Source organism: Haliotis cracherodii, unplaced genomic scaffold (assembly GCF_022045235.1).
Source record: "Haliotis cracherodii isolate W230 unplaced genomic scaffold, xgHalCrac1.p SCAF_2, whole genome shotgun sequence".
In the NCBI taxonomy this organism is placed as follows: domain Eukaryota; kingdom Metazoa; phylum Mollusca; class Gastropoda; order Lepetellida; family Haliotidae; genus Haliotis; species Haliotis cracherodii.
In genome coordinates this window covers 21,583,222-21,610,431 of record NW_027266275.1, presented here as the reverse complement: position 1 = coordinate 21,610,431, position 27,210 = coordinate 21,583,222, and the positions used below count along the sequence as shown (strand labels likewise).

At 39.2% G+C, this 27,210-nt stretch overlaps 1 protein-coding gene across 6 annotated transcripts in view; it reads left to right on the top strand.

The window, feature by feature from the left end:
* LOC139467406 (uncharacterized) overlaps positions 1–26,982 on the top strand; it is a 36,530-nt gene extending 9,548 nt beyond the window's left edge. For 3 of the 6 annotated variants that reach the window (XM_071248959.1, XM_071248964.1, XM_071248961.1), the window contains 2 exons: positions 18,071–18,230; positions 20,385–26,982. In XM_071248959.1, the coding sequence (XP_071105060.1) occupies positions 18,071–18,230; positions 20,385–21,481 (1,257 nt within the window). In that variant the 3' untranslated portion in view covers positions 21,482–26,982. Of the gene's footprint in view, positions 1–3,786; positions 4,135–11,064; positions 11,097–16,326; positions 16,416–18,070; positions 18,231–20,384 lie in introns of those variants that run through there. The other 3 variants (XM_071248962.1, XM_071248963.1, XM_071248958.1) reach the window with 3 other exon arrangements.
* Positions 26,983–27,210: the final 228 nt, after the last annotated feature.

Sequence of the window (27,210 nt, the reverse complement as noted above, 5' to 3'; positions counted from 1 at the left end):
CTGTAGAGAAAGCATTTTCGGATTTTGGATTGTGTGGATAAATCGATTGCTACACCCACGTTGTTATCCATGTGTCCTGGTACAACCCTACACTTGTGTATTTGTCGTCATTCTCTTGATGCTCAGTTAATGAATTTGTTACAGGTATAATTTGTGGTAGCACCACTCAGATTACACGACGAAGGTCCCTTGTGTCTGGGGTAATTATTCATTCTAAATCCAGGTCTGAATTTTATGTTACCCGGTATGTAATAAGCATGTGACAGTGCAGCAAGAGAGGAATGATCAGTTGAGTCACAGAAAAATCATCCATCCATCAAAGGATTAACTAGAAATATGTTGATTGATAAATCACTGTTTTTTTGCGCAGTGGATTTGTCAAAAGTAAGTGTTTACTGTGTATATGTGTAGGTTTACTAAAGTAGACGGAATACACCCATATCTGGGCGTGAAGTGCCGATGCTAAAACAACACTTCATTCAACGGATTAACTGATAAAGTGTTGATTGGTTGTAATCTAACTCAATGGATTTTTGTTTACTGTGGACAAGGTAAATAGTTGTCATGTGTGCTATCTCAGCTGACCAATGAGACTTGGCACCTACCGTATTCAACGTAATAAGCGACCCATTCTAATAAGCGCCCACGGTGATATTTGCTGATATGTTGGCTAGTGAACAAGCCCAATTAGCATCCCTTCTGATTGATCAATCTACACAAGACTTGTTTCTTCGGTATAATACGCACATGTGTGTTATATGTACCTTTATTTATGGGCAATTAAATTCTGGAAAAATAAATCTGTCATACATAAACATTTCAGGCTGTCAGCATAAACCACGAAATTTATCTTTTGTGGTTTTTTTCACAAAAATAATATTTGAATAACAGCCCCCTATTTCTAATTTTGAGAGCGCCCTGGGCGCTTATTAGGTCGAATACGGTATGTAAAATATTGGAATGTTATAAAGACACGTGACATCAAACAATTAACTTTCGTCAGTCGTAATGACAATATTCTCACTTGGTTTTATTCATTTACTGTTGCATGGAACAGAATCATTCTTGTTGCTCTACATTTTTGTTGGGAAGTTCTTCGATGCGAGACAGACAAAACTAAGTCATTGTTTTCACAAGCCTTTTCATTTGTCGGCGTGTTTATATAACAGTCATGTGTAAAATGTGTTTCATAGAGGCAATCTGTTAAGTGTCTAAATATTTCAGTCATTTTATAAATTGGCTGAAACATCTGTTCATTTATTTAACTTATTGACCAAAAATATTTCCAGACAGCTGTGATATAAGTGTCTGCAAGGCATTTAGAAGTGATATGGATATTACTTCATATAGCTTGAATATTGCTGAGTGTGGCTTTAAGTTTAAACAACCAACAAACATTGTAATTATTGATTGGAGTTTCAATGCATTCCACATATCTGTGGCCTAATGGCAATTCATTGAAGACAAAGCAAGGTGAAATTTACTGAAAATGGCCAACATCGGTTCTGATTACCAGATCCGTGAAGATCGGGGATAGAATAGGTCTCCAGCAACCCATGCTTGTCTAGAGGCTACTAGTTTGATCAGACCCATGAAGATCGGGAATAGAATAGGTCTCCAGCAACCCATGCTTGTCTAGAGGCTACTAGTTTGATCAGACCCATGAAGATTGGGAATAGAATAGGTCTCCAGCAACCCATTCTTGTCTAGAGGCTACTAGTTTGATCAGACCCATGAAGATCGGGAATAGAATGGTCTCCAGCAACCCATGCTTGTCTAGATGCTACTAATTGGATCGGAGGGGGCACAGGTGGCCAAGTCCTCTAAGGCGATGAGATTCGCTTTGCAGAGTTGCGTCCCTTGGGCACGCCAGAAACGTATGATTGTGGGTTCGAGTCCCGGTTTTCCCCGATTATGTTTCTTGGTTTGTCAGCACCATACCCATACTCGTGGGTTTTTGAGACCTGCATCACTTCGGACTTTCCTCTCACATTAAGCTGACACGCTGTGATATAACTGGAATACTGTTAAAAGTGGTGTTAAACCTCACTCACTCACTCACTCACTAATTGGACCGGACCCGTGAAGATGGGGGTAGAATAGGTCTTCAGCAACCCATGCTTGCCGTAATCGAGATACGATGACATGCTTGAACCAACTCAGTGAGCTAACCATCCAATCCTGTGGATCAATGCTCATGATGTCAATCACTCGATTGTCTGGTCCAGACTTAATTATTTACAGACCGCTATCATATAGCTTGGAATGTTGTTGAGGGCAGCGTCAAACAACAAACAAACATAATAGGATCGGGTGGTCAGGCTTGCTAACATCATCATTGTTCATTGATGCATTTCTTCATATCCAAATTGCATAATTCAATGCTCATGATGTCAATCACTGGATTGTCTGATCCAGACTCAATTATTTACAGTTCGATGTCATATTGCTGCAATATTGCTGAGTGAGTTATTTAGGAATAATTGTTCTCAGCCTCACACAGGAGGTCATGCAATCAGTCTGCTGGTGGAGTTATCTGCTGTTTATCAAGAATCGGTATCATTGTTGGACCTCGCAGCATCAAACTATGATTAAAAACAGATTTCCCTTGACAATTTTGTTTATTTTTGGTTGAATTCATCTTTCAATATATGACAGCTATTTAACCCACTGGCGAGATTATGTGTCTGTTAGCTTAGAATCTGTTTGAACTCACTTGACCAGTGGACCATATGAGATGATTGAATGTGGATGGCGACATGAACCGGGTTAGAGATCATGACTTGCGCTGGCAAGTAAGGAAGCCAGTTTCAGGTGCATACGTTCTCTGATGGCAATGTTTACAGTGCTGTATTAATTCATAATTAATATCCCATACAGTTTGGGTTTATTCGCTGTGCATTCAGTGTGTGATATCACATTTACATATTATATATTACATTTGTGACGTCCACAATGTTGTGGGAGCTCTTAAAAAAAAGTGTCAATTTTGTCAGGCTGTGTATTTTGGATTAAAGTGCAAGATCGGGTACGCACTTACTGGTGGTGATTATTTTGTTATTTTATTAAATCCAAACGGTCAATATCATGTTATGGTATCAATTTCAAAAATTACATTTTAATGTGTCCTCCATTCCTTGTCATTTGGACGTGGACATTTTCACTACGTCAATAATTCAATCATGTCTTGATATAAAATCATGAAAATTCCATAAATATTACCACATTTAGAAACGTTAACATGGTAATGAACCTTGATTACCAAAATTATGTATATTGTCAACTTTCCCCAACAGTATAGTTTATGATTGGCATGTCATTGGGGAATAGCCCTATAAGCCGAATCAGCAGAATAGGAATATCACACACTGATATATCATGGCTTGATTTCATTCATAACTTAACTGTCAACACTCTCCAACCCCATTCAGCCTTGAAGCATGGGAAGTGAAGTTGCACGTTTAAAGGGAATCGTTATTGAATAATGTGTTGTATTTGCAACTGTGTAGCTGAGTGGGCATCTGTCAATATTGAAAATTATGTGAATAAATTATTGACCAGAGCTTGTTATCCCCAGCCAGACAACTTCATGACTGTCAATCAAAGTCACATCACTGAGGAACATGTTAAAATCAATTCAGTCACTCTGCCATTCATAAGGAGGGGATGCGTTGCTAGCTGTCTTCCGATTGGTGGAAAAGGCCTGAGAATCAACTACTAGACCCAGCAGATTTGCTTGAAACATTCGGGAGAGGCTGTTGAAAATCATTGATCTCAAAGCCAGGCACAAGTCTTGCCTGTCAGATGCCAAAAATAGAAGAACCTGCTAGTTGGAATTGTCTAATGACCCAATTTATGGCTCAAACTCCAATGTAAGAGAGGCTAAATCTCACCAGCAATTTGTCTACAGTTTGAGCCAAGCCTTCACCAGGGTTGTGCTCATAGATCGTTTCTTGGAAAAGTGGACGATTTTCAGCCAGTATTTTGGATTATTCGCCAGTCAGGTTGTTCCCGGCAAGTAGACAGCTGACTGGTGGATAAGGCATCAGTCTGCTCAGAGTGCAGTGCAAGCAGCCGTCAGTCAGGGCAGAGCAGACGACAGGGTGAAAGATTGGGTCAGTGTTTGAGGCACAGGTCAGTAGATTAGCAAACTGTGATGCATGGCTGTACTTATTGTAGGCCCCTGTTAAATACCTCTTGCCACATGTTATGCAATCTGACTCTGTTTATGTGATGGGAGTTTGTTTGTTTACCTCATTACCTTGTTAGTTGTTAGAGGAAGTCTGACATTTTATGCTCTCCGCTCATGTAAGAGATGGTTAAATCACCCAAGTGATATCATTAATAAATTCCCAGTTCACTCACCGTACCAATTTATTGAAACAGGAGACTCTCAAAATGATGGTTAGGATAGAAGGTAGGCTGTTTGAAAAAAATATGCACCTGTCATAAATTACATCAACTTGAAACATTAATACATGTGTTATTGATATTGATATTGTTTATCCATATACCATGTATGTAATACTGTACGTCAATTTCACTTGAGGAGATTTTAATGTTCATGCAGACGTTTTAATTGCATTTGTGCACTCTTTGCACATATTTTATAATGAAGGGGTTTGCAGCTTGTACCAGTGTTGCACATTGGGTTTGCATCAAGATGGTCTGTGTGACCTCATACTCTCCTATACAGAGGAGTATGAGAGGCCAGATCATCTAAGGTGCTGCAACTTGCTGTGTAGAGTTGTGTCCCTTTGGCATTTTGTTATGGGTGCCATGATCCTATGATTGCGAGTTCAAATCCCAGATTTGCCTGGAGAATGATTCATGGTTTGTCAGCACCATACTCATATTTGTGGATTTTCCCATAGTAGTAATCCTCTATGATATACTGGAATACTGTTCAGAGAAGCGTTGAACCCAACTCGCTCACTCACCATTTTTAAACAGTGTTAATGTCAGGCATACACTGTTATCCAAGTTTGTGTGAAACTTTTCTATATGTGGATTGTGTAGTTTATTTGATCATGGCAAGAGTGGACCATTCATCATTTTCACGGACAACGTTACAGTCATTGTTAATTTTTTCGCGTGTAAATGTTTCAATTTAAGAGGACAGAGGCAGTTAATCAATGCACACTCTGAATTGTTAGAGTGGTAGGATTAATGAAACATGTGTCATTCATCTGACAAGGTGACCCAGTACCTTGGTTATATATCTATATGTTCATTGAGATAGAAACATGGGATATCTGCTCACGGCATCAATGAAGGATTGATTGTGATGAAGTATTGGTTGTATTCCAGTTCAGCACGTTTGTGGCCGTAAAATAGCAGGGACTCTGCCATGGATTTGTCCTTGTCCACGATGTCAAGCTTCCAGGAAACATTAATTAAACATCAGTTAATATGTCTTCCTTTTGGGTCAAGGGTAGACTAACATTTGGTCCCACAAATATAGGTCCTTATTTAAAAATATGTATCTGCAAAATAAATAAACTCCAAATGGAGCCCAGAACAATGCTTAATTTCCTGAAGCTGAGGCTTAGTGGTAGCGAGTGGTATCTTATTTTAATGAGATTGAGGATTTCTAGTCTTGAATTGGATTCATTTTTTAATTTATTCTCCAGGGTCTGGGAGACAGACTAGGTGAAGGAATCTCTTGGTTGTTTCTTGACAGACACCTCCAGCACAATAGTGAAACCATTACGAACAGTTCTGGTGAGCAATCACGGCACAGGGTCTATCATGACTCACATACTTTCCTTAAGGCCTCAATACAACAGCCATGGCACCCAGATGATTTTGTAGATCAGGATTGCCTCTGTGGTCTAGTGGATAGAGCGTCGCGCGGGAGACCGGAAGGTCAGTGAGTTCGATCCCTTTAAGTGTGGCGCTTATTGTTGCCCTGCCTGGCACTTGGCATTAAGTGGATAAAACAAAGACTTGTCAGCTGGGGTTCAGTATACTGTGTTTGAGAAGGATATCCTTATCGAAGTCGGCTAGCACCATGAAACCAGAAATGTCCAGACTAGCAGACACACATGCACACACACATACACATATATCGCGATATAAATGAAATAATCTTGAATGCAGTGTTAGACCCCATTTCACCTCTCCTCACTATGTAGAACAAGCACCTGCCTAGGCTTAATTAGATTTTGTTTGTTGTTGCTGTGCAGGAGGGGCCACCTGTATCAGAGATAGGGACCAGATCTAACCTTCAATCCCCAATGTACTAAGTACTTGTTTTGTAACAGTGAGAAACAAGCTATATTTATTTATTATGATGAAATCGTTTTTGACACATTTAGAACAAGTGTGACTGACATTGATTACCCATTAGTCAGTTCTTGTTAACATCACATTGTCATTATTTCTGTACTGTGTACACATCCATGATGAGGCTAGGAATAGCAGCAGTACTTACTGAGGAAATTTTTGTAGAGAAAATGTTGATGTCCACAGAAGGGCTGTCATGTCAGGCAGATGTTGCCGTCTTCTGTAAATAACATGGGAAAGCGGGTATAATGTGATAGTTATTAGGATGATTAACGTCGCAATACCAATACAGAAGATTTGATGGGTATTGTTTTATTATGGACATATAGATACAGATATAGATTTAGATGTTTATTCCCATGATGACAGATGATGTAGATTATTTACATCGTGCCACAACATATATGCAAAAGTGGATGGCCTAAAATGAGATACTCTAAAAGCAAGAGCAGCTGTGTGTTTATGTGGCATGACTAATCATGCTAATACAATAAACCTTTTTGTGCTTTCTATAAGCCGATACTGTTGACAGATGTACCTCACTCTATGTGTACCAGCCGAATTAGAGTCAGAGTTCACTTGGGGGGGGGGGGGACCCTGAAGATTCCGGGATAGAATAGGTCTTCAGCAACCCATGCTTGCCATAAAAGGTGACTATGCTTGTCGTAAAATGCGACTAACGGGATCGGGTGGTCAGACTCGCTGACATGGTTGATACATGTCATCGATCCCAATTGCGTGGATCGATGCTCATGTTATCAATCACTTAATTGTCTGGTCCAGACTCGATTATTTACAGACCGCCGTCATATAGCTTGGACATTGCTTGGAGTGCGGCGTTAAAATAACAAACCAACCAACCCTCTCGCTGGAACCAGGCCAAAGCTTGATTCGTTGGTTAAAAGTAGCGGCAGCATGAAATCATTTACACGTACAGTGTTGACGATGTTACGTCAGTTAATCACAGTGCCACAGTGTTCTTTTATCTATAGGTGGAATATTGCTGAGTGCGGTGTTAAACAACCAACCAACCAATCCAAACCAATCACGGTGTGGGTGTGGGTGTGGGTGTGCGTGGGTGTGTGTGTGTGTGGGGGGGGGGGGGGGGGGGTCCGTCATCTTGAAAAAATTAATTATGCTTTAGACTTTTGAAATTTAAAGAGAATGTCTGCCACAAAAATAACATTGTTGCAAGATGTTTTTATTAAAGGGAATGAATTCAGGCTATAGATTTGATAACAAAAATATCTGTTTTTGCAGCTATAGATGAAAAAATATCTAAGCTCGAGACAATACCCCAACCCCCCCTTGACAATTGTACTACTTATAACGTGTTGGATTATGTTGGTATGCAACTTTGTGACTCAGAGTAAACAATGATGAATGTAATAGATACCAACCAGCTGTCAAAATCAATATCCGTCTCTAACACTGCGTCAGTGACTTCCCAGCGAAAACTTTCCCTTGAAAAATGTTAACCACCACTCTTTGTTTATATTCATATGTCCTGAACTTCCCTGAATCGTTCTGGGGCAATGGGGTAATCTAGTGATTAAAGTGTTCGCTCGTCACCCTGGTTCTATTCCTCACCTTGGTACAATGTGTGACGGTCATTTCTTGTGTCCTCCACCATGATATTGTTGGAATATTGTTAAAAGCGGGGTAGTGAGTTTGATTTTACGCCATTTTTAGCAATATTCCAGTAATATCACAGAGTAAAGCCTCACTCACTCACTCACTCACTCACTCATGTATTGTTTGAAATATCCACTATTCACATTGGTCTCGTTCTGTTTATGTCTAAGATTCAACCGATGCCTGCTGAAAAGAACAATGTATGTTTCCCAGGATGGTTGGAATATTGCTGAGTGCAGCATTACACAACATACTAACAAATAAATAACTATTACCATGGAACAGCTACAAGAGATGTATTAGATAATGAATTTCATTTTCTGATTTTTCAATATGTGTACTCATTCTAAACAAGAACCTTTTTCGGGACAGAATCTTAATACAGCCGGTATGGTCCTGAGTAGGACCTGGGTACCCACTGGACTACCCGGACCCATGGTTAGTCAATGATATATTGTGTGATGACAAAAACTCACTGATCTCAGTGGTAACACCACAACTCGCTAATGTTCGCATTTCTTTCTGACGATGCACACATTCCTTTTGACTTGTACATGTCTGAGTAAATATAAAGCTCCAGTCAACTTCAGTGTACTGATCGTTATATACATGTATCTAAATAGTTTTGGCCAGGGCTGCGATAAAACAATTCCCAATCAGACATTTTGTTCCCAGCTCTTGAGAACTACAGTGGGTACCCGGGTAGGGCTGGGTAATAGTTGGTTGGTTGCTTTGTTGTTTAACGCCGCACTCAGCAATATTCCAGCTATATGACGGCAGTCTGTAAATAATCGAGTCTGGACCAGACAATCCAGTGATTAATATCATGAGCATTGATCCACGCAGTTGGGACAGATGACATGTATCAACCAAGTCAGTGAGCCTGACCACCCGATCCCGTTAGCCGACTTTTACGGCTGGGTAATAGAAGATCGGGTACCCAGGTAGTAAATTTGGACTCGTCCCAGCCCTTGTACCCTATACTGATATATTTTGCCTGGTGTATACATTTGGCAACTGTACATGTCCAGGGATGACCTCTAACCTTTCCCTGACCCATACATTATGTTGCCCTTAACTAAACCCTTGGTTTGATGAAAGCCATGTGAGTGTTATTAACACAGGGTGAAACCACTGTGTGTCAAGGTGTCGGAAAGTCTTACTGATTCTGCATGACACAGTAGAAATTGTCGTTAAGTTGTGCTACAATCTGACTGATGGATTTCCATCTGCGCTGCATTATGGAATTGGTGCTTATTGATATTTCCATTAATGCCAAACGCAAGACGTAATGTAATTTTTAAAAATGGCAATAGTGATCCTGCTAAAAGACCCTAGGGATCGCGATCAATGAAGCCTAGACCGTAGTCAAGAACAGTTAATGTAACTCTATGCAACTGTCATTACAAACTCTGCCATAATTCGTTAACATATCTTAAATGATCTGATTTGCAATGCCAGGTTTTATGTGTATTTAACAGCGTGTTTCACATAATTCACACTTCTACATATATAAATGTGATAGTTAAGTTTGATATATCAGGGGGATCATATGGACCCAAAGCATTGAAACTGAGTGTGTGGTTTGATTGACAGGATTTATTGACACACCTTTTTTATGAAAGGATATTTGTTTGATTTTCATAGTGCAGACAGCCTGTTGTCAGCGCTGAAAGATTTAATCAATGGAGTTGTGTGGTTTTCTACCTTGTATTGTTTACCGATGCTGTTGCAGGCTGATACAGCAGCATATAACATTTCCTTATACTCGTGGAGAGTGTGACCAACAACTTGACGTTCAGGAATCTTTGCTTTTTTTTGTCATTTTGTATTTGTGAAATTTTGTTATAGACAAAACAAGGTTTATTAGGCAAGAATCAATTGCATACATTGATTTTTTTAGAGATATTTATAAAATAATTTGAGTTCAGATTCACTAACCTTAAAACAAATCAAATGTTAACAAGTCCAATCTGAAAAGCTTTTCTTGAACCCTGATCTAAAAGGGCAGGGGTATATTGTATAGTTACGGTATACCAAGAAATTTGGTCGATCTGACCTTCAGAAGACATTTTTTGTGTGCAACCTATATCTTGAAAACTGCAGCATAGATTCTTTTCAAACTTGGTGAACACTTTTTATACTAATATGTGAGGTTCAGTACGAAGTTTGATTTCAATGTTTGGATTTTCTGCAAAAATACAGTTATTTACTTAAAAATGTACTTATCCTTTTTTTCTTCAACATTTGTGCGACCTATGACTTGAAAACTACTGAATGGATTCTTTTCTAATTGGGCATACAGTTTGTATACCAATAGGAGAGGTGCAGTGTACACTTGTTGAAGTCGAGGTCACTTTTTACCTTATTTACTTATTATTATAATTAGAATACATCCCCAGCAACCTATCAGAGCTACAGATAAGAAGCGTATTTGCGTAAAGTACCCCCTAGAAATATTCAAAACCCAATTACTTTCAATTAACTTATGTACAGAAACGCATGCATTAAATGAAAAACTCAAATGAATAAAAACAGCACGAGTAAATACCCAATGAAGCTTTTTCAGCATGCGTACAAAGGAGCTAATTTCCAAAACACAATTACGAGCTAATTTACTTTCCGAGGCAAGCCTATATAATTATTAGAACAGTTATCATGGTTATATACATCTAAAATATTATTTCACTTTTTTAAATCTTAAAATGTTCATTAATTTTTGGAAAAAAAACAATAGAGTGAATAGATGAGTGAAAAAATATTGGTTACCCAATGAAAAATGTAATAACCCAATGAGAATAGAAACCCTAGAGTAAAAACTCAAAAAGTTATCTGGAGCTCTGACCTATGCTTGATGTATAAGTTGCATGTTAACGTATAGGGTAGTCAGACTTGTGACTTTGTTAAGTTTGTGTCATCTTACCCCAACTGCATAAGACGTCACTATACAAATACCGTTACAATCATTGCAGCCCTTATTCACTGTTTTGCAGTGCAAATATGTCGGTGAAAACTGTCATGCTGCCAGTTTCATGACATGACATGACATGACATCTTGAATGAGGGCAGACACTACGCAGCACATAGCACCACATCAGCTCTGCATCAGCTCTGCATCAGTGCAATACACGCCAGTTAAATGTCTGGATGTGTTTTTCTCGAACTGGTGACAAGTAAGTTACCTTACTTTGTGGTATTATTGTGAACATATTTGTGCTGTCATTATTTCGGCTTCAGTTACATCATACTGTGTTCTTTCTGTGACGGGAATAACCTGTTCTTGTTTACCATCTGTTGATGTACACTTTAGTCTGCGTTTATGTGATGATGTTGTTTGTTTGGAGCTTATGCTTACTACCTGATAGCAGGATACTGAAAACATGGTTAGCAAGGTCTTACAGGATGTCTTAATGATTGTTAATCTTTCTTCAGCGAAACTCCTAGTACGATGATGTTAAAATACTGTTGGCTGTGATGGCTGTGCACAGGGTGAAGCTGCGAGTGTTAGAATGGGATGCTGTGTTTACATGATTAGCATGAGTTGGTACTCAAGACATCAATCTTTTATGGAGAACTTCTTTAATGTGGAGATCCAGGGTAGAATGGCTCTTCAGCATTCCATGCTTGCCGTAAGAGGCGACTAACTGGATCGGGTGGTTGGGTTTGCTGATGGGTGATGCATATCATTGTATCCGAATCGTGTGGATCGTTGCTCATGACGTCTATGACTGGATTGTCTGGTTCAGACTCGATTATTTGCAGGCCGCCGTCATTATAGCTGGAATATTGCAGAGAGTGGCGTTAAACAAACAAACAAACAAACAAACAAAATGTAATGATGTTAGAGGGCAACTTCATCAGCGTGATTAGGTGGGGAGGCAAGAAGTAGCTCTGAAACGTTACAAGCATTAAAGAAGTTGTTATCCATAAAAGATTGATGTCGTCATGTTCTTCAATGTTCTTCTTCCTGTCAAAGACTTCAGTTGGTCTTATTTATTTGATTGTTGTTAACGGTGCACTCAGCAAAATGGCAGCCTAAGTGGAATCAAGACGAGACTGTGTGATTACTTTGACCAATGAGCACTAATTTGGGGTACGATGACATACCACGCGATGCATGACCTCACCTCATACCACAAGCATCTGAGCACAGGACCTGTTCTGACTCGGGATTCCCATGGGAAGATTAGGGAATGTTATATTGATAAGGTGTAGAATTATCAGCTACCATCTCGTGCTGATGAAAGTGAGGCAAGAATCTCTAGCATTTACTTGAAGTAATGAGATTCACCTGCAGTTTCAATTTGTTTTGCACAGAGACTTTTTTTCGAAGCAGTGACGATTGTTGGTTCATAACTGTTTGATTTGCATTCTAGAAGTTGTTGAGTAAGTAATACACACATACAAATTTATGGAGAACAACTTTTGCTTTATTGCATGTAGTGACGTTTTGATGTAGATTCTTTCACCGTTATCAAGCTGTAGTGATAACCAGCTTGATCCAGCTTGATGACGGTGTAAGAATCTTCATTGAAACATCACTACATGCAATAAAGCAAAAGTTGTTGTCCATAAAGTGGTATGTTTTTATTGTTTGTTCATGATTTGATATTTTACTGACAAAAATCAAGATTGAGAGTTAAAGGTTTATGGACTAGGGCATTTATGAATGAATAATAACTTGAGGTACACATATTTCAGCTTTCGAGATTTTGTTTGTGTTCTGATTCAACATTGTAGCTATATGATGGTGGTCTGTGAGAATCAAATCTGTTAGGGGTGAGACAATACACTGGTGCATCATGGGTTTTCATGCGGCAATACAAATCTCAATTTTAAAAAAATTCTGTATCGATACGAGGCGATACAATTGCTAAAATAAATTACTCACTACTTGTTTAATGACCCCTACCCCACCCCAATTTTTTTGTTTTTTGTCAGTCAAATATTGCCAAATGTGTGGTAATAAGCGTTTCAAGTTTTCTATTAAAAATAGCCTCTACGAACATGTGTCTACACTAGATTTTCCTTTAGAACCTCCTCTGAAATCTTTATAGTCAAAACGTTTCCATATGAACTGACATAAATATGCATTTTACGAAATGTATCATGACCCTGCTGTATCCTTTCACCCCGAGCATCTGGATATTATGAATAATGTTCCGAACTGTTAGGGAACAATGAGACACAATCAAACAATCGCGTTAATGTCCTTACATTGGCGTAAGTAACAGCATTACACCATCAAACAATCGCGTTAATGTCCTTACATTGGCGTAAGTAACAGCATTGGGACCATTCTAACATGGAATCACTATGGGAGAAGTATTTGTCACAAGACCATGGTGGTGATACCGCCAATCCTTTTGTCATCCACATTTGTCCTGTCGGGCATGTCAGGCTTTGACATCAGCTTATATGTGGTGTTTTCAACATATTCAGTCAGTATGAATCTTCTCTCGCACCATCGACCACTGTCTGACCGAGGCTGTCATGACAATGTAGTGACACTGCTGATTACTCTAGTGTACCGAACACTCACCTAATAATGAAAATATATATGGTAACATTAGCCTTGTATTGATTTCACAAAGTTGAGTTTACATTTTTCATGGCTAGGTTTAACTATATAAAACATGCACTAGTGTGACCTATTATTGAAAATTACAACTTAATCTGTATATCGACATGTAGCCTTTCTCCAAGGCAGTACTGAAAGATAAGTCCATGGATGTGTAGAAATTCTATCCTCTTAATAGGCAAGTCTAGATATGTGGACAGTACTCCATTCTCTGAGGGACAACTTGTTTTTATTTACATGATCTAGATTATCATAATTATGATTTAATCTTATAATTATTACCTCGAGACTTCTGAAAATCGGGGGCATGGGTGGCCCAGTCGTCTAAGGCCCTGCGATTCGCTCTACAGAGTTGTGTCCCTTGGGGCGCCAGGAAACCTATGATTGTGGTTTTGAACCCCGGGTCGCCCTGATTAGGCTTCTAGGTTTGTCAGCACCATACCCATGCTCGTGCCTTTCACAGAAATGGTAAACGTCTAAGGCCTGCATCACTTCGGGCTTTCCTCCCACATTAAGCTGACACGCCATGATATAACTGGAATATTGTTAAAAGCGGCGTTAAACCCAACTCACTCACTCACTTGTGCAAGTCTAATCTACCTGTACCAAGTGCATGTCAAAAGTTTTCACATTTGTGTCAGACAAGCCCTTACTTTTCCACACAACGACGATCTTTGAACACGCTTAATACCTCTAAGCTTTATGTACCAGACTACAGTCCTATGTTATGTCAGAGACCATATCGGTTACCGTAATCAACGTAATAAGCGCCCCGCTCTAATAAGAGCCCACGGTGATATTTGCCAATTAGCACCCCTTCCGATTGATCAATGTACACGAGACTTATTTATTCTCGTATTCTGCGCACTCATGTGTTATATGCACCCTTAATTACAGGCAATTAAATTCTGGAAAAATATATCTGAAACGTATATAAACATTTCAGACTGTCAGCATAAACCACAAAATTTCCGATCTTTCAACTCTGGGTTTTTTTCTCACCAAAATAATATTCTAATAAGAGCCCCCTATTTCTAATTTTGAGAGCGCCCTGTTCGTTTATTACGTCGAATGCAGTATGTGTTATTTTGTCATGCTTTCTTGTGCATGACATAGTTACACTGTGGATACTTCAAGATTATATGCACATGTTCCTATGTTCCTTTTATAACAATACATAATTTATGGAAAATCATGGCAGTCATCAGAGATCTGAGATATTAATTTTTTAGACTAGTTTATGCATCTATCATGTCAACTTTGATATGGCCAGGGTGCAGCCTTTTATCTGGTGCAACTAGGTTTTCATGTCAAAATGCATCTGGTTCCTGTTAAATCAAGTTCCTTAAAGCCCTGTTTTCCTTTCGTCTCACAAACCATTGAAGTAATGGAGGTGTTATGGCTTGTGTGTCTTTCCAGTGATAAGTGCAGTAGTGAAGCTTAGTGGTCCTGCCGGGTTTAATTCCTGACATGGACATGAATGTGAAGACCATTGTTGGTGTTCACCTCCTTGAAATGACTGGAACTTGTAAAGACGCTGTATTTGACCAAACTCTCTCACTCTTACACTCACTCACTCATTCACACTCACTCTAAATCACTCTCATTCGCCCATCCTCTCACCCTCACTCACTCACTCACCATCACTGATTCACCCATCTACTCACCCCAGTCACTCACTCACTCGGTATCACACTCACCATGCTCACTCTCTATCTAACCATGCTCACTCTCTATCTCACCACACTCACTTTCTATCCAACCATGCTCACTCTCTATCTCACCACGCTCACTTTCTATCTCACTATGCTCACTCTATCTCACCATGCTCACTCTCTCTCACGGGGGGCGGTCGGATAGCCTAGTGGTTAAAGCGTTCGCTCGTCACACCGAAGACCCGGGTTTGATTCCCCACATGGGTACAATGTGTGAAGCCAATTTCTGGTGACCCCCGCCGTGATATTGCTTGAATATTGCTAAAAGCAGCGTAAAACCATACTCACTCACTCACTCACTCACTCACTCACTCACTCTCACCATGCTCACTCTCTATCTCACCATGCTCACTCTATCTCACCATGCTCACTCTCTATTTCACCATGTTCACTCTCTATCTCACCATGCTCACTCTCTATCTCACCATGCTCACTCTCTATCTCACCATGCTCACTCTATCTCACCATGTTCACTCTATCTCACCATGCTCACTCTCTATCTCACCATGCTCACTCTCTATCTCACCATGCTCACTCTCTATCTCACAATGCTCACTCTCTATCTCACCATGCTCACTCTCTATCTCACAATGCTCACTCTCTATCTCACCATGCTCACTCTCTATCTCACCATGCTCACTCTCTCACCATGCTCACTCTCTCACCATGCTCACTCTATCTCACCATGTTCACTCTATCTCACCATGCTCACTCTATCTCACCATGCTCACTCTCTATCTCACCATGCTCACTCTCTATCTCACAATGCTCACTCTCTATCTCACCAAGCTCACTCTATCTCACCATGCTCACTCTCCATCTCACCATGCTCACTCTCTATCTCACCATGCACTCTTAGTTTTCAGTTTTCAGTTTTCAGTTTCAGTTACAAATATTTCCATGTGCATTTCGACTGACCGTTATCTTCAAGGTCCCTGTCAGTGTGGAGGATTCACAACAATACTCAATGAGGAAGTAGTACTAGGAAAGCAGACACCCTGACATCTGATCTTATAACTGAAACACGGAAACAATAACCAGTAGTTGTATCTGGTCCAATCACTTGACATCATTCAATGTTAGGTTTACCTCAGTCAGTGACCTCAGGCAGGAACATTGGCTTATCTTCAGCAGTGCATCGGTGAGGTCACATAGATTCAGTGATGGGGCTGGCATCGTCCATCAAGAGATGCTATGTACGTAAGATTAGTGAACTGTGAATGCTCAGTGCTGTGTCAGCTTTTCTAATATAAGAGGTGTAATATGATGGTTCGAGTATGATATGTATCACGATACTATTGGTGCGATACGACTGATACCACGATACAGTACTTTTATTTCATGAGTTGATATTCTTTCTTTTTGCAGGTGAATCATAATCCTGAATCATTTGAATTTAAATTTCAGAGATCAAGGATGGGATATTGTAGGACAGAAACATATAGGCGAGAGTGTACTGTAAATATTAAGCTATTAATAGCCAATCAGGACATGATGGAGAGTCTGCATAAGCTTGTTGTTGAACACATTTTGTCATTGTTCACATGTTTTACACAATGTTATGTATTGTATCTATCATGATACAGGGGTTATAAATTGTATTGTATCGTAGGCCTTTTATCAGGATACAATACTGTGTCACCGTATCGTGAAGATTTGGAGTAGAATAGGTCTTCAGCTTGCCGTAAAAGGCGACTAAGGGGATCGGGTGGTCAGACTTGCTGACTTTGTTGATGCATGTCATTGTATCCCAATTGCATGGATCAATGCTCATGATGTCAATCGCTGAATTGTCTGGTGCAGACTCGATTATTTACAGACCGTTGTCATATAGCTGGAATATTGCTGAGTGCGGCGTTAAACAACAAACAAACAAATGTTACATCACTATTCAGTATGTCACAACAGGGTATCTATATCATATATCACCCTCAACCCCATTTTGAGGACATGTAGCAGAGATAACTATGTTCATGGCCCAGTATATAGCCAAAATGGAATGATAAATGTCATCTTGAAATAACATGGTAGCCATTGGGAAATCAATTGAAGGTATAATTTGGCTCTTTAATGAAGTGATAACCATTTGCAAATATGCACAGGAGAATGCTTGTTATTATTTTTATGTAATTAGTTTCGTAGATCCAAGTTGGTTCGTTGGTTTGTTGTTTTACGCCGCACTCAGCAATATTCCAGCTATATGACGGCGGTCTGTAAATAATTGAGTCTGGACCAGACAATCCAGATTGATAGCATGAACATCCATCCACGCAATTGGAATTGATGACATGTATCAACCAAGTCAGCGAGCCTGACCACCCGATCCTCTTAGTCGCCTTTTACAGCAAGCATGGGTTGCTGAAGACCTATTCTTTTCCCGTATCTTCACGGGTCTGTAGATCCAAGTATTCAGACATGTCCATGTTGTTAAACTAGTTTGAGGATTCCAGTTTAATATAGGTCCCCATCAACCTATGTTGGTTGTAAGAGGCGACTTAATGGATCGGCAGGTTAGATTTGGTAACTTGGTTAAATGCATATCATTAGTGCCCATAATATCAATCACTAGATTGTCTGGTCCAGACTCAGTTATTTATATGCTGCTGCCATATAACTAGAATATTTAAATATAAAACAAGAACCAAAGCAAGTACTGTAAACTATGTTTATAACGACCTTAAAGGGACCACTAATTTTAGTTTGTTATAACCGTAGTTCGTTATAAGCATATATATAGCATATATACGGCAAATGGTCAGGACTAAAAAATAAGTTAGTTATATCGGTCAGTTCGTTTTAGTGTGTTTGTTATGAACATAGTTTACCGTATAATTTTGTCTCTCGCCCACAGTCCCGGATTAGAATGGGAGCAGAAGAAAGCCGGAATGGAAACTACGGGTTGATGGGAGCGAGTGCAGTGGTAGCTAATATGAACAGACAGGCTGTGAAGGCTCGGGCCTGGTCACTCTTACACCAGTGCTCGCTTGACCAGTGGAAGGGAGGACATGCAGGTGAGTGCTGGCTGGCTGCCATGGAAACACTATCAGGGATGTCTGCAGGCTGTCTGCCAGAGGTTCATGGTCATGTCAGGCTAGGTTTACCATACTGACAGTTCTGGACTATAATACAGAGCTATGGGATATGTGTGTAGAAATAGATGGTGGAACTGGACACCTGGAAATACTTAGAATGTTGGGGATTTTTTCATGGTATGATTTATAGGGAGAGGCAGGGTGTGTTGTCTGTTCTGATTTAGCTGGATGATTTTGTTCATTCTTTAAAGAATGATGTAGTTTACAGATAAGGGCTTGTAAATTATTTGTATCTTTATCATATAGTTTTTGTTTTTGAAAAATATTGCTGAAAGAGGCGACTATGCTTGTCTTAGGAGGCGACTAATTGGATCGGGTCGTCAGGCTCGCTGACTTGTTTGATGCATGTCATCGTATGCCAATTGCATAGATCGATGCTCTTGACATCAATCACTGGCTTGTCTGGTCCAGACTTGATTATTCACTGACCGCTCTTATATAGTTAGAATATTGCTGAGTATGGTGTTAAACAACAAACCAACATCTAAAAATATGGTAAATATTATGAAATCTTCAGCACTGAATTAACAGGATTAAAATGAGGAATGCCATGAAGTGGTGAACTTTTGATTAATAGGACATGATGAAGGTCTCTTCTGAAAATCTTCATGGACTAATTTTCTTTTATCATCTTAAACTTACTTCTACAGGAGATATCGCTTGTGTGAAATCAACAGGGTTTCCTGTTGTCTATTTTTTGTGCAAGGAAATAACATTTTGATTTGCTTTGAGCATGTTGAGGTTAAATGTATATTTGTAGTGACTTTCTCTCAAAATTCTATAAAAAACAAGTAAATTGTGATTGAACTTTATGTGAATGACGTGTAGAGCTAAGTTACTTGCATGTATTTGTTGAAAGTTTGGAATTACCAAAATTTGAGGGGACTGGTAATTTTTAGAGGTGCCAGTCCACCAGGACCCGGCAGTTTTAAAACCCAACTGGAACACAGAACAATGAATGTGCATCACAATGCTTTGCAGATTCACAAAATTCACAATTTTTTACAGTTCCAAGATTTTTAACAATTATCATGTTGAGATGAAAATTCTTCTACCATGTCTACTGATCTTAAAAACTTGTAACATAGGGTGAGGAGTGTTCACAAATCTGGTTTGCTAACATCGACTCTAGTTCTGGATGGCGTTGTATTATGGTTTTGGATGACATACAATTCCTTTGTAGCTCCAATGAAACAAAACACCATGGTTTTAAAGAACGACTACAATTAATCTGTCTTAAACGCCAGCACTGACCCCGAATGGTCAGTAAATGTGCAGTGTTATGTATTCCACACGACGTCTGTTACTGTACTGGAAGTGTTCACTGCGTGGGTGAGCATTGTTACGTATTCCACACAACTTCTGTTACTGTACTGGAAATGTTCACTGCGTGGGTGAGCAGTGTTTTGATTTTAAGTATAAGATTATTTGACAAGCTTACCAAAAACAGAGACCCTGTTGTACACTGTTGGCAGCTGTCATGACTGCTTGATCAACTTTGGTGAACAAACTGATCACGCTTGACATGGATCTTGGTAAGAGGCACTGTTTACATTTTGGCATTTAATTATTGTTTGTTAATTATTTATTGTAAATTTTGGTATATACCGGCTTGTCTTTGTTTCCGCCCATCTGCAGTGAACCTGACATGACAATATTCTCCAATGTGTCCAAAACTCATCACTTTGTTGCGACAAGGGACACCCTCATTTTCTCCATATATTCATGGGGGGCACAGGTGGCCCAGTCATCTAAGGTGCCGCGATTCACTGTGCAGAGTTGCGTCCCTTGGGCACGCCAGAAACCTATGGTTGTGGGTTCGAATCCCGGTCCGCCCCGATTAAGTTTCTAGGTTTGTCAGCACCATACCCGTGCTCGTGGGTTTCACCGAAGTGGTAAACGTCTTAGACCTGCATCACTTCGGGCTTTCCTCCCACATTAAGCTGACACGCCGTGATATAACTGGAATAATGTTAAAAGCGGTGTTAAATCCGACTCACTCAATCACCATATATTCATGCTCTCAGGACTTACAGTAGTATGCACTATGCTAACAAGTGTTAATTTTTTCAGAAGCAGCGGGTTTCTCCGAGACAACAATGTTGTGCAACGGTGTCCTGTATAAGGACTGCAGTTTGACATTCTGTACCAGTAGACAGGGTATTATCAATATCAACAAATCTGGACCACTCTTCAGCTTTCGGAGGAAGAGTAAATTTACCAAAATGGCCGAGCACTTTGAGTACAACCACATCCCTGCTCACCTCTCCTCCATCCAGAACTTTCATGTCAAGAGTGTGCTGTGTTATAAGAGCAACACAGTCGTGCTACATCTAGTTCGAAACTTGATGACCCTATTCGCAATCATAGATCTGGGTGTGAATAAGTACGTGGGAATTTTTGGGAAGCAGTCTGTTGAGTTTGTGAACGAGGCTGTTCGTGGAGAAATCAGCCCGGATGGAACCATGTGTATGATAAAGATACCTTCTCTGAGGAGTGACACAAACGCGTTTGTTTTCCAGCTTTACAGTCTAGAGACTCGGGAACTGATGTGTGAAATCTCGCCGCCATACAACCACTCTCTATTTGCCTTTGATCCACGGTTTTGTATGTCCCGTATTGCTGCCACCAGTTTTGTACATGGCGAGGACAACAGCCTCAGCCTGGTTCAAGTTGGATCATGGGACGTCCTTGCCACCAACTCACGGGTCGATGATGTCCACCGAAGCCTTGATCCTAACCTCAAGGACTTGAAGTTTTCTCGGGACGGACATCTCATCATGGCCTTGATGGTAACAAGCGGATGCCACTGCCGGGAGAAGAAGGCCAGAAGATTCCAGCCAATTGATTTGAGCATTTATATTTTTGATGGCGACAATGCCCGTACTTTGCACTGTATCCAATACCACCGTTATGCGTGTGGGTTGCACTCTTGCCCAATAAACTACATGCCTATTTTCTCCCACTGTGGCAGTCGCATGGCTATCGTTCTCAATGACATGGAGACAACCATTGACCATGTTCAGATCTACAAACTGCCGATGCATGGATCACTGCAGAATCGGTGCCGCATTCGTATTTTGCAACACTTCCCTCCAGATGTCATCTCCAGACTCCCATTGCCAGCACGCCTCATCAACTATCTCAAGTTCAAACCAGAATACGCATGAACACCATTTCAAGTTGAATGAAAACTCATTTCTTAGTGAAGACATATCCTTTGCAATGCAGGCATTTTTATTTTCTCCTTATCAGCTTAATACCCTGGGGTGCGACTGGGTTCATTATTTCATGTTGTATTTCCTAGTTCACACACATGGAGAAGTGGTGACGCCTGGTCTTAGTGTTCTGTGCATTAAAAGTGCTGCAGTGTTATTAAGAGCAGCATGAAATAATTTTAAGTTAGTCATACTTTAGAAAACTTCCACAAAATTTGTCATATCCGCAATCAGCTTAAGTGAATCATCCAACAAGAGCAAGAAGATGGCAGCCATTTTTCCCAGGTCAAGTTGTTCCACATCAGTCATCCGTGCCTTGCATCTGATTGGTCAAGTTGGTATATGCTGCCTTGACCTTGACCATTGATACCAGCCTCATTGGTCCCAAGATATCACTTGGAGACGAAATATACCAAAGAGGTAGTAGAACAACCTTAAGAGGTTTTTTGTATGGAAACCACTACTGTATTCAACCTAATAGAAGTGCCCTTTCAATTAGTTACACAGAGGGTGGAGATGGAACATCAGATAGCTTGTATTGGAGAGGGTGGTGGGTCTCAAATGGCAGTATGTTAGTAATGGCTTAAGGGCACTAATTAGATTGAATACGTTGTCTTATTTGTATTTGATAATGATAAGGTAGAAAGTAGGATATCCCTGTAGTCTTAGGCCAGAGTTTTTGAATTTCTTGGTGTACAGACTTTTATGTCAAATCATGGTTTGTCATTTTGGTAGGTTGGAAAAAATCATGTAAGCCATGTTGAACGTGAAGTTTTGCTTTCGATGGAATATGAAAAGGTGCTTTTACCATTTTTTTCCATTTTTCATTACATTTGGATCAGAGGAACATCATGAGTCTGTAACTAAGCATTCTTTATAAAAAGTCTGGCCTTTGGAGATTCTAGATTGAAAAAACATTATCATTCTCTTTTATATGAATATTTATTTTTGTTAACTCCATTCTAAAATGCTCAAGAATGTTGTGGACATATAATACTTCACGATCGTTTTCCTTATGAATGCAAACAAGTGAAAATCCTCGCATCATACTTGCCTAATGACTGATATTACTTTCATGGCAACTGCTTTTATTGTGATTGCTTGGTGTTTTATTTAGGATGACTCTTTCAAGGAATGTTTTTCCTAGTTCTGTCAAATTTGCTTTGAGCAGTGGTTTTGAACAAACGTGTTTTGTGTGAACAAGAGACATATCATGTACATTGATTTGGGGATCCCTAGTGAAAAGTCTTCAGTGTTGACACAGGGTCGGGATTTAAAAGGAAAAGATCTTTTCATTTGTCTACTGATATTGATGCCATTGTTGTAGAGATATTTGTAACATCATATTGGTAACCAAATATTTTAAAATCAAGTTCATATGAAGACACTCATTAAATCAATCTCATTAAAATCAGATCTTAGTTCTCGCTTCCACTAAACAAAGATCTGAAGACATCCCATTAGGGGTCACGTTTGAATGACCTTTCACTCGACCAATCAGTGTGTCGCTTACCAGATTATGAAAGTGACAGTCTGATTGTGATTTCTAATCATGCAATCTTGAGACTTAAACATGGGGTATTCCGAACGATAGTTATGGGGTTAACGACTGAATCCTTACAATCTAGACCATCTATTATCCATTCCAGAATGTTTTTTTGTTCAGGTTTCAAATTTGTAATCGAGAATTTGTGAATATATGTTTTGAAGCGTAGTCGCCAATTTGAAATTTGTGCCGCAAAGCACGAGAAAGCTGCCTTCTGATTGGTCTTTCCATTGGTCGGTCGAAGTTCGGGCAAGGTCGGTCTGATGTGACCCGTAATGGGATGTCCTCAGATCTTTGTTTAGCAGTAGTGAGAACTAAGATCTTATTTGAATGAGATTGCTCATTAAATGTTACAATTCAAACAGGGGCAATGAGTTTCACTCTCTGGATGGTCCAGGAAGTTTCAGGCAAGCATCTTGCCATGTCCAAATGTTTTGCTCGAAACCAGATTTAAGAAACCTGAATGTCGGGAGCTGGGTGTGTTGCACGTCATTTGTGTATTATTTCTCCATACTATAAAGATACGTCCCCTCACCTCATGGCTTCATTTCAGAAGCGACATGACCTACTCCATCTCTCCCATCTCTAACTTTACACTGAATTTCCTCCTTCGTAAGGGGCGGTCGGGTAGCCTAGTGGTTAAAGCGTTCGCTCGTCACGCCGAAGATGGGGTTCGATTCCTGACATGGGTACAATGTGTGAAGCCCATTTCTCGTGTCCCCTGCCGTGATATTGCTGGAATATTGCTAAAAGCAGCGTAAAACCATACTCACTCACTCACTCCTCCTTCATAAGAGTCATTTGATTTAATGGCTAGTTTTAATACTGTACCATTGGAATGAGGATCAAGGTGAAGCAATGGTGGCAAATGGATCCAGGATATCTATCACAATAGAATGGAGATATAATACCCAGGATAACCGAGGATCACTATTTGTCCTGGTATGTATTTCTGAAATCCTTCTCTCATAGGTGATCCCGCAACACCTTTTGTGACATATCAAACTCTTTGCTAATTATAGATCCTTAGATCTGCGTCGTGTGTGATCAGAAATTATTCAGTACTGTACGTGTATACACATAGATGTAGCATCTAGTGTGTGATCAGAAATTAACAAACAGGTAAGTATACTACTCAAAAGAAGTTAGGGAACACCTACTTTTTTCATAAGCCCCTGGTCATTTGAAAATATTGTGTGTTCTTTACTTTCTTTTGAATAATTTATAATGTGGCTTTAAAAAAATAGACAAATCAGATAATCAAATTATTGTCCCAGTGGACATGTTGAAATACAATGGATCCTTAGATCTGGTGTCGGTGTGTGATCAGATATTATTCAATACTGTACCTGTATACAGATAGACTTCGTAAGGCTCTTATCCATTTAAAATAATTTAACACTGCAGTGAGTGCCTGTGAATGTTGATTATTTAACCATATTGATTGTTATTTACTGCTGGGCTTTCAATGTTTGTTACAAAATGTTCTTTGTGAGCAGTCTAGTTATTGTTGTTAGCTGTAGTAACAACATGTCCGATCTCAGCGAAATGACAGGAATGAATTGACAAAATAATATTTACATACCAAGAAGATATTCTCCTATAATCAAGACAAACTATACCTTCTGAATATAATCAGAGATCAAAAGATTAATGTATAGTCAATCGTGATTGGTTTGTTGGATTGTTTTTAGAGTTACTTCCCTTGATTTTATTAAATCAGTTTTCTGAATGGACACCCAAAAGCATGACACATGGTTCTAATTCCATAAGCAAGATGATTACAATGATGATAATGATTCTTATTATTTCATCATTATTATTTTTAAGGTATGTAATATTTGTTACTTGAATTAAAAGTTATTATATTTTGTATGCAATATTTATCTTTTCAGCCTGTCAGCATTATAGACGTATTGGCCTTGTTTTAAATGCTTGGGAATTACGTAAATACCAGATTAATGTCTGTTTATACTCAATTTGTTACTTTTTTATGATATTGACACAACTTCTAGAATGACACATTTTAGGTCATTGAAAAGTATCTTTTGTTCTTGTCCTTGATAAAACATGATCGTTCATGCCCTTTGTCATTTTGCATTTACACACGAGCTGTCAAAGCATGTCAGTGTTATTTGAACCTATTATGTTTTTGATTATGATGAATGTATGTTGAAACTGATCCTCGTGTAACATACTTAAATGTAGTGGAGATGCTAAGTGCAACTGAAATTCATTGTTAGATGTGTCATAAACGTGATAAAAATTGAAATTTCACCTTGTGGTTGAAAAAACAGGTGACAAAACCGAAGTACACAGTTTATTATAATCGTAGTAAAATTTTGTGTTACTATTGGAAATAGCAATATATTGATTTTTATTCCCATTATTTTTAACATGGAAAGGTTTGAATACCATCATGAAAATAACTAAGTGGTGTTGTCCTTTCCTGTAGTTTGAACAACTAGGTCAGACAGGGGAAAATGAGGCCAAACTCCTGTGTCCAGTGGGACAATTCTGAAACTGTATGTAAATTAGATATTTGAAACAAAACAACAAAATATGACATCAACTTGAAATATTATTGAATGAATACAAGTTTGTTTGTTTGGTGCTGAAGTAGTTAAAACATGCTGTATCGTTGCACTCGTTCTCCTGTGACCCCTGAAACATGATATATATTTTGAGTCAACTCTATGTCGCCAGGTGCATTTGACATCTGTCTGGAGTTTTGCAGTGAGGAATTATGGGCATCGCTTGGAGACAGTCACCTGTCATTTTTTTGGAGTCACTTGGTTGTATATTTTCAAAGTTCAACCTATTTTTACATGTAAATATGTTTTTATGCACACGTGCTTGAATGGCTATGGCTATAGGTCAAATTAGTATTACCTCTGAGGTTGTTTTCAATATATTTTAATTGTCTTTACTCTATAATTGTGGGAGACAAAAATCAGTTTATTTCTATTTCTGAGCGTACCATTGTAGGTAATGGTGAGTGAGTTTGTTATGCCACGGGATGTCAAAATAAGCGTTATTTCTCACCCGAGGAGAGATCCCCATTTCATAACAATAAGTTGGTATTACACTGAGTTTAATACCACAGCGTGTGCTTCTGTACTGTGGGAACAAGTTTCACTAACACATTTTGAAAACTCTCAACATCCCTGGGTTTATTCAACAACATTGCATGTAGAGATGATAGATCACTGACCTCATGCACACTCGGTGACCCCCGCAGTACTGTTGCTAGGCTGACTTCACATGGCATTGTTTCGCAGGTGTGTAAAGCAACAAAATTTCACAAATTACGTCATCGGGTATTGTGACATTATAAACTTTGTTGTGCAAGACTCTGTTCCACAAGACGATCTAAGCGCACGACTATTAGGACTTATTGATAATTAGAGTCTTAGGTCTATATTAAAGTGTGGGAGTTACAATCACCTTGGCGCTACGAAATTGACGAATTGAAATCACATACCGGTAATCAAATTATTGAATCCCAGTGGACATGGTGCAATGCACTATTTGAGCCAAAGGTCATACTAGTGAAATATATTCATATAACACAGATTCAAACAGTATTCATATTTTTGACCTGTTATACGGGCCATCTCAAAAACAATGAAGTGTATATCCTGGTGAAAAGGGACATGTCAAAGATGTATGTAGTTGCATCAATTTGATGAATTATGTGCTTTGTCGTTAATCATCCATAAAGTTCATAACGAAAAAATTCAGATTTATTGTTAGCTGTTCTGATTGAATTACTGATGATGCCAAGATTCTGTTGACTTTGGCATCCCACGTATACACTCTAGTACAATAACTTTTTTCCAAATAATATTTTGAAACATATTAATTGATAATGGTTTATACTTTGACATGATCCCTCAATTTTTTATTGGGTTTTTCAATATTTTGTCAATACTTAAAAATACTTAATACTTTACTTGTACTAATTTGTTATGTATTTTATTACCCTTGGGTATATAGTTCGACAATCCGTATCTATTTAACCTGGGACTGTATTTCCTGTCTGTACTACCTGTGCTGTACCAGCCGCTTTCCATAACATACTCCAATGTGTTGGTCGGAACTGTAGCCTCCCAGCTGAAACCAGGGCAAGGTG